Source organism: Marmota monax, unplaced genomic scaffold, assembly GCF_021218885.2.
Source record: "Marmota monax isolate L192 unplaced genomic scaffold, Marmota_monax_Labrador192_F-V1.1 WCK01_AAM20220418_F8-fsc00083, whole genome shotgun sequence".
Lineage (NCBI taxonomy): Eukaryota > Metazoa > Chordata > Mammalia > Rodentia > Sciuridae > Marmota > Marmota monax.
Window position 1 is genome coordinate 5,494,404 of NW_026692848.1, and position 14,774 is coordinate 5,509,177.

The 14,774-nt window shown below is 36.7% G+C and overlaps 1 protein-coding gene across 1 annotated transcript in view; it reads right to left on the bottom strand.

Moving 5' to 3' along the window:
* Pacrg (parkin coregulated) overlaps positions 1–14,774 on the bottom strand; it is a 487,764-nt gene that overhangs the window by 388,799 nt on the left and 84,191 nt on the right. The window contains exon 2 of the mRNA XM_046449435.2: positions 12,800–12,934. Within this exon, the coding sequence (XP_046305391.1) occupies positions 12,800–12,934 (135 nt within the window). The remainder of the gene's footprint in view (positions 1–12,799; positions 12,935–14,774) is intronic.

The following is a 14,774-nucleotide window of genomic DNA, read 5'->3' on the forward strand; positions in this document are numbered from 1 at the left end:
AGTTTCACTAAGTAGAAAGGAACGCAAACAGTATGAAGAGACAAGGAAAGAAAGGACCACAAGCAATGCAGGTCAACTCAACATTAGAAGAGGTAATAGCTGCAGCAGATGGAATGTCAGATAAAGAATTCAGGATATACATGCTTCAGATGATCTGGAGTCTCAAGGAAGACATCAGACAGCAAAATCAGACAATGAAAGATCACTTCAACAATGAATTACATAAACAAATCCAAGAAGCAAAAGATCAACTACACAGGGAAATAGAGGTTATAAAAAACAAACAAACAGAAATCCTAGAAATGCAGGAAGCAATAAGCCAACTTAAAAACTCAATTGAGAATACTACCAGCAGAGTAGAACACTTAGAAGACAGAACATCAGACAATGAAGATAAAGTATTTCAACTTGAAAAGAACATAGACAGCTCAGCAAGACTGTTAAGAAACCATGAGCAGAACATCCAAGAAATATGGGATAACATCAAGAGACCAAATTTAAGAGTCATTGGGATACAGGAAGGGACAGAGTTTCAAACCAAAGGATTGAGCAATCTATTCAATGAAATAATACGAGAAAACTTCCCAGACTTGAAGAATGAGACAGAACCCCAAATCCTAGAAGCCTACAGGACGCCGAATGTGCAAAATCATAAGAGACCCACACCTAGACACATTATAATGAAGATGCCCAACATACAGAATAAGGAGAGAATTTTAAAAGCTACAAGAGAAAGGAAGCAGATCACATTTAGGGGTAAGCCAATCAGGATAACAGCTGATCTTTCAACACAGACTCTGAAAGCTAGAAGATCCTGGAATAACATATTTCAAACACTGAAAGAAAATGGGTTCCAACCAAGAATTGTGTTTCCAGCGAAATTAAGCTTCAGGATGGAAGATGAAATTAAAACCTTCCACGATAAACAAAAGTTAAAAGAATTTGCAGCTAGAAAACCATCTCTTCAAAACATCCTTGGCAAAACATTACAGGAAGAGGAAATGGAAAATAACAATGAAAACCAACAGTGGGAGGTAGGACACTAAAGGGGGGAAAATAATCAAAGAGGAAAACAAACCATGTTTAGTAACATAAATAAACAAATATGGCTGGAAGAACAACCCATATCTCAATAATAACCCTAAATGTTAATGGCTTAAACTCACCAATCAAGAGACACAGGCTAGTAGAATGGGTCACAAAACAAGACCCAACAATATGCTGCCTACAGGAGACGCATTTGATAGGAAAAGACATACATAGGCTGAAGGTGAAAGGTTGGGAAAAATCATATCACTCATATGGACTTCGGAAACAAGCAGGAGTATCCATACTCATATCAAATAAAATAGATTTCAAGCCAAAGTTAATCAAAAGGGATAAAGAGGGATACTACATACTGCTCAAGGGAACCATACACCAACAAGACATAACAATCATAAATATATATGCCCCAAACAATGGTGCAGCTATGTTCATCAAACAAACTCTTCTCAAGTTCAAGAGTCTAATAGACCACCATACAATAATCATGGGAGACTTCAACACACCTCTATCACCACTGGACAGATCTTCCAAACAAAAGTTGAATAAGGAAACTATAGAACTCAATAACACAATTAATAACCTAGACTTAATTGACATATATAGAGTATACCACCCAACATCAAGCAGTTACACTTTTTTCTCAGCAGCACATGGATCCTTCTCAAAAATAGATCATATATTATGTCACAGGGAAACTCTTAGACAATATAAAGGAGTAGAGATAATACCATGCATCCTATCTGATCATAATGGAATGGAACTGAAAATCAACGATAAAAGAAGGAAGGGAAAAGAATACATCACTTGGAGAATGAACAATAGGTTACTGAATGATCAATGGGTTATAGAAGACATCAAGGAAGAAATTAAAAAATTCTTAGAGATTAATGAAAACACAGACACAACATATCGGAATCTATGGGACACATTGAAAGCAGTTCTAAGAGGAAAATTCATTGCTTGGAGTTCATTCCTTAAAAAAAGAAAAAACCAACAAATAAATGATCTCATACTTCATCTCAAAATCCTAGAAAAAGAAGAGCAAAACAACAGCAAAAGAAGTAGAAGGCAAGAAATAATTAAAATCAGAGCTGAAATTAATGAAATCGAAACAAAAGAAACAATTGAAAAAATTGACAAAACTAAAAGTTGGTTCTTTGAAAAAATAAACAAAATCGACAGACCCTTAGCCATGCTATCGAAGAGAAGAAGAGAGAGAACTCAAATTACTAACATACGGGATGAAAGAGGCAATATCACAACAGACACTTCAGAAATACAGATGATAATCAAAAATTATTTTGAATCCTTATACTCCAATAAATTAGAAGATAGTGAAGGCATAGATAAATTTCTTAAGTCATATGATCTGCCCAGATTGAGTCAGGAGGATATAGACAACCTAAACAGACCAATATCAATTGAGGAAATAGAAGAAACCATCAAAAGACTACCAACTAAGAAAAGCCCAGGACCAGATGGGTATACAGCAGAGTTTTACAAAACCTTTAAAGAGGAACTAATACCAATACTTTTCAAGCTACTTCGGGAAATAGAAAAAGAGGGAGAACTTCCAAATTCATTCTACGAGGCCAACATCACCCTGATACCTAAACCAGACAAAGACACTTCAAAGAAAGAAAACTTCAGACCAATATCTCTAATGAACCTAGATGCAAAAATCCTCAATAAAATTCTGGCCACTCGGATACAAAAACTTATCAAAAAAATTGTGCACCATGATCAAGTAGGATTCATCCCTGGGATGCAAGGCTGGTTCAATATACGGAAATCAATAAATGTTATTCATCACATCAATAGACTTAAAAATAAGAATCATATGATCATCTCGATAGATGCGGAAAAAGCATTTGACAAAGTACAGCATCCCTTTATGTTCAAAACTCTAGAAAAACTAGGGATAACAGGAACATACCTCAATATTGTAAAAGCAATCTATGCTAAGCCTCAGGCTAGCATCATTCTGAATGGAGAAAAATTGAAGGCATTCCCTCTAAAATCTGGAACAAGACAGGGATGCCCTCTCTCTCCACTTCTGTTCAACATAGTTCTCGAAACACTGGCCAGAGCAATTAGACAGACGAAAGAAATTAAAGGCATCAAAATAGGAAAAGAAGAACTTAAATTATCACTATTTGCAGATGACATGATTCTATACCTAGCAGACCCAAAAGGGTCTACGAAGAAACTATTAGAGCTAATAAATGAATTCAGCAAAGTGGCAGGATATAAAATCAACACGCATAAATCAAAGGCATTCCTGTATATCAGCGACAAATCCTCTGAAATGGAAATGAGGACAACCACTCCATTCACAATATCTTCAAAAAAAATAAAATACTTGGGAATCAACCTAACAAAAGAGGTGAAAGACTTATACAATGAAAACTACAGAACCCTAAAGAGAGAAATAGAAGAAGATCTTAGAAGATGGAAAAATATACCCTGTTCATGGATAGGCAGAACTAACATCATCAAAATGGCGATATTACCAAAAGTTCTCTACAGGTTTAATGCAATGCCAATCAAAATCCCAACGGCATTTCTTGTAGAAATAGAGAAAGCAATCATGAAATTCATATGGAAAAACAAAAGACCCAGAATAGCAAAAACAATGCTAAGCAGGAAGGGTGAATCAGGCGGTATAGCGATACCAGACTTCAAACTATACTACAGAGCAATAGTAACAAAAACAGCATGGTACTGGTACCAAAACAGGCGGGTGGACCAATGGTACAGAATAGAGGACACAGAAACCAATCCACAAAACTACAACTATCTTATATTTGATAAAGGGGCTAAAAGCATGCAATGGAGGAAGGATAGCATCTTCAACAAATGGTGCTGGGAAAACTGGAAATCCATATGCAACAAAATGAAACTGAATCCCTTTCTCTCGCCATGCACAAAAGTAAATTCAAAATGGATCAAGGAGCTTGATATCAAATCAGAGACACGCCGTCTGATAGAAGAAAAAGTTGGCTACGATCTACATACTGTGGGGTCGGGCTCCAAATTCCTCAATAGGACACCCATAGCACAAAAGTTAATAACTAGAATCAACAAATGGGACTTACTCAAACTAAAAAGTTTTTTCTCAGCAAAAGAAACAATAAGAGAGGTAAATAGAGAGCCTACATCCTGGGAACAAATCTTTACTCCTCACACTTCAGATAGAGCCCTAATATCCAGAGTATACAAAGAACTCAAAAAATTAGACAATAAGAGAACAAACAACCCAATCAACAAATGGGCCAAGGACCTGAACAGACACTTCTCAGAGGAGGACATACAATCAATCAACAAGTACATGAAAAAATGCTCACCATCTCTAGCTGTCAGAGAAATGCAAATCAAAACCACCCTAAGATACCATCTCACTCCAGTTAGATTGGCAGCCATTATGAAGTCAAACAACAACAAGTGCTGGCGAGGATGTGGGGAAAAGGGTACACTTGTACATTGCTGGTGGGACTGTAAATTGGTGCAGCCAATTTGGAAAGCAGTATGGAGATTTCTTGGAAAGCTGGGAATGGAGCCACCATTTGACCCAGCTATTCCCCTTCTCGGTCTATTCCCTAAAGACCTAAAAAGAGCATGCTACAGGGACACTGCTACATCTATGTTCATAGCAGCACAATTCACAATAGCTAGACTGTGGAACCAACCTAGATGCCCTTCAATGGATGAATGGATAAAAAAAATGTGGCATTTATACACAATGGAGTATTACTCTGCATTAAAAAATGACAAAATCATAGAATTTACAGGGAAATGGATGGCATTAGAGCAGATTATGCTAAGTGAAGCTAGCCAATCCCTAAAAAACAAATGACAAATGTCTTCTTTGATATAAGGAGAGTAACTAAGAACAGAGTAGGGTCGAAGAGCAGGAGAAGAAGATTAACATTAAACAGGGATGAGAGGTGGGAGGGAAAGGGAGAGAGAAGGGAAAATGCATGGAAATGGAAGGAGACCCTCAGAGTTATACAAAAGTACATACAAGAGGAAGTGAGGGGAAGGGGAAAAATAATATAAGGGGGACAAACGAATGTCAGTAGAGGGAGCAGAGAGAGAAGAGGGGAGGGGAGGGGAGGGGAGGGGAGGGGAGGGGAGGGGAGGGGGGATAGTAGAGGATAGGAAAGGCAGCAGAATACAACAGACACTAGTATGGCAATATGTAAATCAATGGATGTGTAACTGATGTGATTCTGCAATCTGTATATGGGGTAAAAATGGAAGCTCATAACCCACTTGAATCAAATTGTGAAATATGATATATCAAGAACTATGTAATGTTTTGAACAGCCAACAATAAAAAATTAAAAAAAAAAATAAAATAAAATAAAATGCAATAATATTTACAGATAATGAGCTATCATGCCTTGGAGATTATTTTAATTGTCAGAAAATTAGCGTACACTTTAATAATAATTATACTCACTAACTGTTTTTCCTACTAGGAAATTATCAGTTATGTCAATGAAAACAGTCACAGTGGCAGAGTTTCTTGTAATTCATGAATACAAATGCTGCTGAGAACAGAAAAGAACTAGAAAAAAGAAGATACATCAGAATGTATCTTCTGAATGTCAGTCAGTTAACACAGAATCAGAAGGGGTGACCCAAGCCACACCTGGACATTTTAAAGACTGATTTAAGTATTGTAATTATTTCTTTATAACAGCACTGTCTTTACTTGGACACATATTTCTAGTGATTCAGAAAAAGAAACATACTTGTCTCTGTCATTTTGAAAGCAAAATATAATAAAGGAGTAGTCATTGGAAAGCATTTGTGCATAACCTAAGGGGCATTGTTGTGATAAAAGTTTCACTTCCCTAAATTAATGTAATTCAGGACCAGAGTTTACAGATTCAAAATGAGCTTGCTGCTGCTAATCTTTCCATTTTGTATTCAGGAGACTTAGGTGCTGGCAAATTTCTACTCAACATTTGTAGAACATTTCAAAATACAGTTATTCTAATAATTATGGAACAAAATTTATTTGAATGCCCATAATTTAAAAGTGTCATGGAATCGTCTAGTGCATGATGTCACTTAAGACAAGGAAAATGGGGCCTGGCGCATGAGCCGCGCCATTATGAGAAGATGTCCAGATGCCCAGAAGAATAAGACTCAGAAACTGCTCTGGTGTGCCTTACTTTCACTCAACAAACAGGCTGGGACCTGCTCTGTGCCAGATACTGATCCAGTATAGAGTAAGGTGTGCCCCCTGGAATACTGACTCAAGTCCCCTGTAGAGGATTTCGGGATGTGTATTTTTATGAACCTCCCTACTGGCTCCATTTAAAACCCCTCGGTGTCTTCCCATTTCTCTCATTTTTCTTATTCATGCTAATTTCATGTGTTTATAGTTCTTTGTAACTTAAATTGACTTTGAAATAATGTGGGCATATAAATATATAAATTATAATTATATAAATTTTTTTTGATTAAACTATCAGAAATTGTTTATAGTTAACTGATTAACTTAGTTTTAAGAAATCATTTTTTTTCCATAAAGAAAAATTTTTGGAACACAAGTTTTAATTGATAGGTAGCTGTATTAATATATCAATCTCAAGGGACTTAGGCTTTCATGGTAAAATTTAATCTCTGATGGTCCAGGGAGAAAGACACAGTTTGGACAACGAGTGGAAGCTAAATCCATTCTCACATGTACCTGCTCATGTGTGTCAGTTATGGGTTTACTAATTTTATTTCGATAAAATGGTTACTGAAAATCATTTATATTCCAAATGATGGAAAATAGCAATGCAGAAATGTCCCTGGCAACCACAATGTTTGATATTGCAAGTAGGGGGTTGTGAAGTGCTGAGAGGGAACTCTAGGTAATATACAAGTCCATTTGAGCTTTTGAATTTGATACAATTTAAGAGGTTTGTGATTTTGTTGCATTTGTAATAGAGTTTATATTGTATCCTGATTTGTCTAGCAAGTTACCTATTTCTTATTCAAATCTGTTTAATTCATGGGACATCCTTGTGCCCTGTATGAGAATCTTAGTGGAAAACAAGACTTTCTTTCTTTTTTTTTTAACCAGGTATATATGACAGCAGAATGCATTTTGATTTATTGTACACAATTGCAGCACAACTTTATGCTTTTATGGTTGTATACCCTGTAGTATCATACCATATGTGCAGTCATATATGTACCTAGGGTGATGATGTCCATCTCGTTCCACCATCTTTCCTACCCGCATTTCCCCTCTCCACTCTGCTCTCCCCTTTGCCCCATCAAAGTTCCTCCATTTTTCCCATGTCCCACCCCATTACGGATCAGCATCTACTTATCAGAGAGAATACTCGGCCTTTGGATTTGGGGGATTGGCTTACTTCACTTAGCATGATAGTCTCCAACTCCGTCCATTTATCTGAAAATGCTATAATTTTATTCTCCTTTAGTGCTGAGTAATATTCCATTGTGTGTATGCCACACTTTCTTTATCCATTCATCTACTGAAGGGCATCTAGGTTGCTTCACAATAGTTTAGCTATTGTGAAGTGAGCTGCTATAAACCTTGATGTGGCTGTGTTACTATTATATGCTGATTTTAAGTCCTTTAGGTATAGGCCAAGGAGTGGGACAGCTGGGTCAAAGGGTGGTTCCATTCCAAGTTTTCTAAGTATTCCATTCCAAGTTTTCTAAGGAATCTCCATACTGCTTTGCAGATTGGTTGCACCAATTTGCAGTTCCACCAACAATGAATGAGTGTGCTTTTTCCCCCACATCCTTGCCAACATTTATTGTTGTCTGTATTCTTGATAACTGCCATTCTGACTGGCATGAGAATCTTAAGAGTAGTTTTGATTTGCATTTCTCTAATTACTAGAGATGTTGAACATTTTTCCATATATTCTTAGTGCATATGACACACTGTCACATAGCACTATGTTATTCATAGATGGGAATGACTTGAATCAATATCAACTACATCAAATTTAGAGACATTTTAGTGTGTGTTTATAGCTTTTTTAATCTCTAAATTAAGTAAATGGCTAACCATAAAATATCATTGTCTCAAAAAAATCTAATGAGCTTATGCTATATATTTTACCAACTCTCTCCTAAGGTCTCTGTTGAGGTGATTGTTTTAAAGAAATCTTTGTTTCCATGCTATTTAAAACAATGACTAGGAATCTAAATTCATAATAAAATGATGCATCTTATGGTGTTACCTATGATTCATATTGTGTTCCTCACTAAGTGTGCAAGTCATAATTTTTATTTCAAGTTCATTCAAATGAATGCTCTAAAGGACCTGAGATTCCTGCCAAATGGAGAATTAGAGTGGGCTCCTGGTTCCTTCTACCAAAATCAGTCCTGGAAAAATTACAGGGAAGAACAGGGATTCCAAAAAGTAAGAAATAAAAAGGAAAACAGAGGAGGAAGAGGAAGGGGAAGAAGAGGGAGAAGGAATAGAAAGGGACAAAGGATGAGCAAGAAGGAGAAAAGAAGGCGATTTGGGGGAGGAGGACGTGGAGAAGAGGCGGAGGCGAGGTCGGGGAGCAGTGCTCCTCAGCGCACTTGAAGGCTGAGTGTGGGAGCCCAGTGGTGGAGGATGCCTGGAGGTGCATCTGAGAAGACAGAGTGCAGAAACGCAGCGAGCTTCCCTAGATTTCATATCCCCAGACCCCGCATGAAGACTTGGTCTGAGATTCCTCTCCACGACAGGGCCACCTCCTGTATTTATGGCTCTCTCTTCTCTTTGATTAAGCAACAGAGGCAGAAACAATGTGCTGCATATTTTGCATGTTTACTTAATATTTTTTCTCCAAAATGCCTACAAAGAAAACCTTTAGGCAGAGCCCGAGCCACTCCCACCCTGATCAGTATCCTTGTGATTAACAGCACTAAAGGACAAGGAATTGAAGAATGGAAATTTCAGATAAGAAAACTCAAACACAATCTTATTTTAATTTGATTTTCATTGGGCATGCTCAATATTATCCGCTTTGTAACTCACTCAGACTGCCTAGCTCTTCCACTGCTGTGCCTGCAGTGTGGATACTGAAGATGCGAGCCACAGAACCGCCATGCTTCCATGTTAGTGGAACAAAGAGGAACGTACAAAAGGCAGAATATTAAAACTTTTAAGTAGCCGGGCACAGTGGTGCATATCTGTAATCCCAGCAGCTGGGGAGTCTGAGGCAGGAGGATCACTGCCAGTTCAAAGCCAGCCTCAGCAATGGTGAGGCACTGATCAACTCAGTGAGACCCTGTCTCTCAATAAAATACAAAAATGGGCTGGGAATGTGGCTCACTGGTCAAGTGCCCCCTAACTTCAATCCCTGTTACCTCCACCTCCAAAAAGTGATCATTTAGGTAATCATTATTGTTTTTCTGAATTCAGCCCTATTAAGCCATATCTAGAAAATGCATATTTAAAAGTAAAAGTATAACTCAGAGTTTGCCTGGTAGATTTCATATTCTAAGTTGGATCTATTTCTGTCTCATGGATAATAAACTGGCAACCAATAAGCATATAGAAATTTTTGCTCAAATATTTTGCAATTTTTTCATATTCCCCAAGGAATTTATGGTACATACAGACAACTGCGATAAAAACACATTTATGTCTTATTTTTTAATTTCAATGATAATTCTTACATCTGGGTAACAGATGCAGGCATTTATTTTTGACTGCCATTATTTTAATCTACAGCCACTCAGTCTAATATGAAAATCATGCAGCTATTAAAATTAAAGAAAATTAAAAATCAGTTCCTCAGTCTCAGAAGACACATTTCAAAAGCTTAATGGCCACACATGGCCAGTTGTACTGTATCAAAAAGAACAAGTGTACAACACTTCCTCTACTGCAGATATAGTGTTGGACATCATTCTGATCTTTAGTGATACCATAAGAAATAGACTGAACTGGACAGATTATGGAATTCAGCCTGCCATATTGTTTTAGCACATGGAACAAATGGCCATTTCCATGTGCACGAGGCTGTCCTGTTACTTCAGGATGGACGTAATGGTGACATTTACTTAGTTCTAACTCTTATTTCTATTTTCTAACTTAGGTTCTTTATAAGGTAGTACAACAGAGTGCTCTTGTTATTTTAAGATGATATGAGGTTTCTAATAAGATGACAACTGGGTCAGCTAATCCTGAACAAATGGGCACACTTAATGACATGGCAGGGATCCCTGTGCTGCAACTCCACATACGGGAATGACCCTAAGAATAGGGGACAGCCTCCACCATGGGTTAGGGTGGTGAGTCCTAAGATTTCATAGTCACAGGCCACTGAAATCTGATAAAGAAATGGATCTTCTTTCACTTGGCTGTGTACCCATCTCAGGAACTCACGACCCTCTTCACATTTTCCTGGGAAGCTCCCTGGCTCAGAACCTTCAGTGAGGGACCAGGAATGATGGTGTTAAAGCAAGAAGTCTGCCTCGCTGGACACCTTGCTCTGCCCCCCACAGGAAGGTACAGCACAGCTCACAGTTTGGGTGATGTGCTTTGGGGTTGGGGGAAGGGTGTGCTGCTTCCTTTAACATTCAAGCTCCTTCCTTAGGAATGACATCCTAAATAAATTCCTAACTATCTAGCAAGAGACTGTGCCCACAGTCAATGCTCTAAGGAATACATATGAATACACTAAGAGATTTTTCACAATCCTCTGTTTAAAAAATATTAATGTCTTATTTTCAAGGCTATTAATACAATTGAAATATAGTAGTAAAGTCCTAAAAGATAGAAGTCTATAGGTTCTGGAATAAAATGTTTCTATAAATTTATGCTATTACACTACCAGTGACAGCAAATAAATTGTTTCCTCTTTATTATTACTCTTTAGCTTACTGAATCAGTACCATAATCAATAGTAGCTTAAGGGAATAAATATAAACATAAACAAGAAAAGCAAATTTTATCCCTGCCAACTGTAATATTATCAAAGATAAAGCGAAATATTTCATCCTATGTTTTTATTAATAATTTGTTTTCAAGATTTTTTTAATCTCTTGGCACTTCTGAAAGTCCCTCTTAAAATTATTTGAACAGGTCAAAATAAAGCTATATTAATATTTTTCATTAATGTAACTTATGTGGAGGTTACAATTACTTTAAAACACCAACACCCACTTACTTTATATAAAGAATTATGATATATTCTTTTACTCAACAGAAATCAGATTTTTAAGCAATCCCACTGTTATCTTATACAAACAAATACATAGAGAAGCAAGCATGAAATCCATGCAATAAATCAAATATAAATGAATCCCAAAAATCACAACAAAGCTTTGGGACTATACACTTTTGTTAAGACTAAAATATCTAAATTGGTTATACTTGTTGTACATTATGTTTCATTACACATATATTTTCACATGTCAAATCTGCATTCTAATAGAGATGAAGACAAGGAGAATAATAACATTCCTTACCCTCCCCCAAAAAAATGTTTGCCACAAGGCTTACTGATGATGCCACCATTTTTTCATTTTTTCATAATTTCAATAACTGAATATCAGGTGATGCTCAAGATTTAATATTTAATATTTGCTACTAATATGAAACAATTTTTAACAATTTACTAGATGTGAATGAAAACAATCCTTCCAGCCTTTCTATAGGGGAAAGTTTATATTTTAATGCATCTTTCTAAGCATTTTATCTTGATTAATTTTTAAATTTGATATTGTGATTTTTTTTAACATAAATTTATTTGGTACTCATTACAAATTTGATACTGTGATCATTTTTAACATAAATTTATTTGGTACTCATTCACCTTTAGACCCAATCTCCAGACTCTTTAGTTAATGTGAAATTTAACTGACATTTGGCCAAAGCCTTTTATTTTCCTTAGCTTGATGTAATATGCAAACATACACAACTGCTTTCCCATCTTCAGGTGGAGAAGCCCTTCAAGCTGATAAAAATCACCAAAAGCAAAGTGGTTGATAACAAAAATAATTAAATAGCAGAAGAGGCTGAAGATCCGCATTCATTTTTCAAATTAAATGTAAAAGCCTTCTCCAGTTAAGAGATTGGCAACTTTTTACAAATAACATCAGTGAGCCTTTTAGAAAGAAACACAGCCACATTAGAATGGAGTCATTAGGCAATACATTTATTTTGAAGCCAATTAACCTTTTGTCAGAAAAATGTCGGTGCTGTAATGGCTTTGGCGGTGGAGGTCAGCCTCTAACAGGGCAGTGTGACAGCCCGCACAGGCTGACAGGGGCTGCAGACAGAGCAGAGCCCAGGAAGGACATCCGCCTCCTTTTGTATTCTGCTCTGCATTTCCAGGGAGCAGACAATCTTGACCTATCCATTTAGGTAATTAAAGCTTCCATTTGGAAGTGTCCTGCAGGAAGGTGAAATTTGGGGGAGATAAATGGCTGTTGCTCTCTGTATCCAGCCGCCAGTTCCATCATTTGATGGACTGCCTGAAACAGGCCGGGCTGCCAGGTTCTCATAAAAATAGAGATGAATTGGGCAGCAGACAATTCTCTAAGGCAAAGCAACTCTGTCATTTTCTTCTTCGCAGGCTATAATTTAATTGTTAGTCAAGGTGGACGGCTGACACAGGGGGGCCTTCTCTAAGAGCTTACCCACCATCTTCCATTTGCTGAGAAATTACTTCAGTTTATTTACTTAGCAGCCAAGTTTGTTTGGCACTGGGAGATGTCACTTCAGCAAGCGCAGCTGGCTGTCACAGCTGTGCCGGGGTCTTACCTTCCAGGCTATTTTGTTTCCTTTCGAGTCATGCTCAAGGGCGATTGGGAAGTCTCCTCGCTCGTAAAATTTTCGAAATGCTGTGGGCTTGGTTGGTCTTTCTTTAAATGCCCCTGCAGCCGGAGGGCCTCTCACCTTGAAAAGAAAAGATCGTTGTCAGGTTCTAAAACACACTAAAAAAATTCCTAGCAAAAAGCCTCTTTCTTTTTTTCCCAAAGATTTTGTCAAAAATATGCTAGAACATAAAGACCAAATTACCTCATCCAGTACAACAGAGACCTCACATTAATACCAACATTTGGGGAAGAATATTACTTTATACTACTAAGGGTCTCCTTTTTTTCAAGGTACTTTAGAAAGCTTCCTTAGAAAATGCCACTTCAGATACCACCTTGTCAGGAAGAGAAGCTTGGCTTTACGGCTAAGGAAAACAATGTAATGGAGCTAAGTTCAGAGTGTTAAGACTTTAAAAATTTCTAATAACTGTAAATTCTGACATCAGGTTTGATACCTGTTGTGGAAACTAAAGTAATAAATTTAAAATATTTCCTTTCCATATTTCTTTGTAAACATAAAATAGTGATGAATGTTCTCATATTATGAATATTAACAAAAATTATAAAATGTGGTATAAAATTAATAATAAACTAGAGAGTTTATAAAGAAAAATGGTAGCATACTGTGCGTGTGAATAGCATGCATTTGGTAATATGAATTCATGAGAAAGCAATTTTAGAATAGATAATATGAGATGTCACCTCCAAAATGGTAATATTAAAGAGGAAATATTTTCTTTAGAATTATTAACACTGAGCACATCTTTTCAATCTGCATTGTTTATATCTAAACTAATTCATCAACTTTATAAAATTCAAAGTGCTAAGTGAGCTATTTAGAAAATTATAGTCTACTGTATCATTCCTTACAGGTAGACTAAACATGATTGTCTTTCCTACTTATAAAATAAAGGAAAATACTAGTCATTTCATGTGCCATTCTAACAAAATCGTGATTGTTTTTCTCACAATATGTACAAGCCAAAAAATAATTTACTATTTCAACTCATTGTTATATTAATTTTAATAGTTTTGTTAAAAGTTTAATTTCAACAAACACATTAACATATCTATAATACATACTAAATATATAAAGATATAATAAATATATTGTATCTAATACACACGGGAAGGGTAATACTTGAAAGTGAGCTGGCTATTAAGAACTATTAAGATGATGGAATACTGAAGAGGCAGAGGGAAGTGAAGTAACCCAAAGGCACTTATTAGATTTGGAACTGCCCCCACTACACAGCGCTTCTTCCCAGTATGTGGTTATGTGAGTAATTGAGGCGACACCTGATATCACCAGTGGGAAGCAAAATTTCCCCTTCCTCACTGAAGGTTTGAAATTTCTTCTGGTATTAGAATTCTACACCATCATTTTCAGTCAGATTCACTCAATTGTCAAATAGCCACATGCATTTGACAACTATGTTATGCAGCACTCTAAGCTAGAGATTGTATACAGAGAAGTACACTTTCAACTGCATTACTGTCACAGAAACTGAAGAGCTGTGATTCCTGGACTTTTGTCATTCATGAAATAGCAAATTTGGGGGACTTGATCAAGGACTGACTTATTTTTTCCTTTTTGCACAAGAAGTTACTTTAAAAAAAAAGATCACCACCTACCAACATGGCACCTTAATAACATCCTCAAAAATTGGATGCTATTAAGGAGAGAAAACTTGGCCCAAATAAACCAGCATGGATGCATGGACTCATACTTAAGGTAAATTATAGTGCCACAGTGCCTGTGTAGGGCTTGTGTGCATGGGCACATGTGGGTGCATGCATGAGTGTCTTTTCTGTAGAGTGCTGATTACTGGTTAGCGGAAACCTCATTTTACTTTGCTTATCTAACTTTTTATTCAGCTAATTTTACTCAGTTGTAGGAAATAATATATAGAGAAACC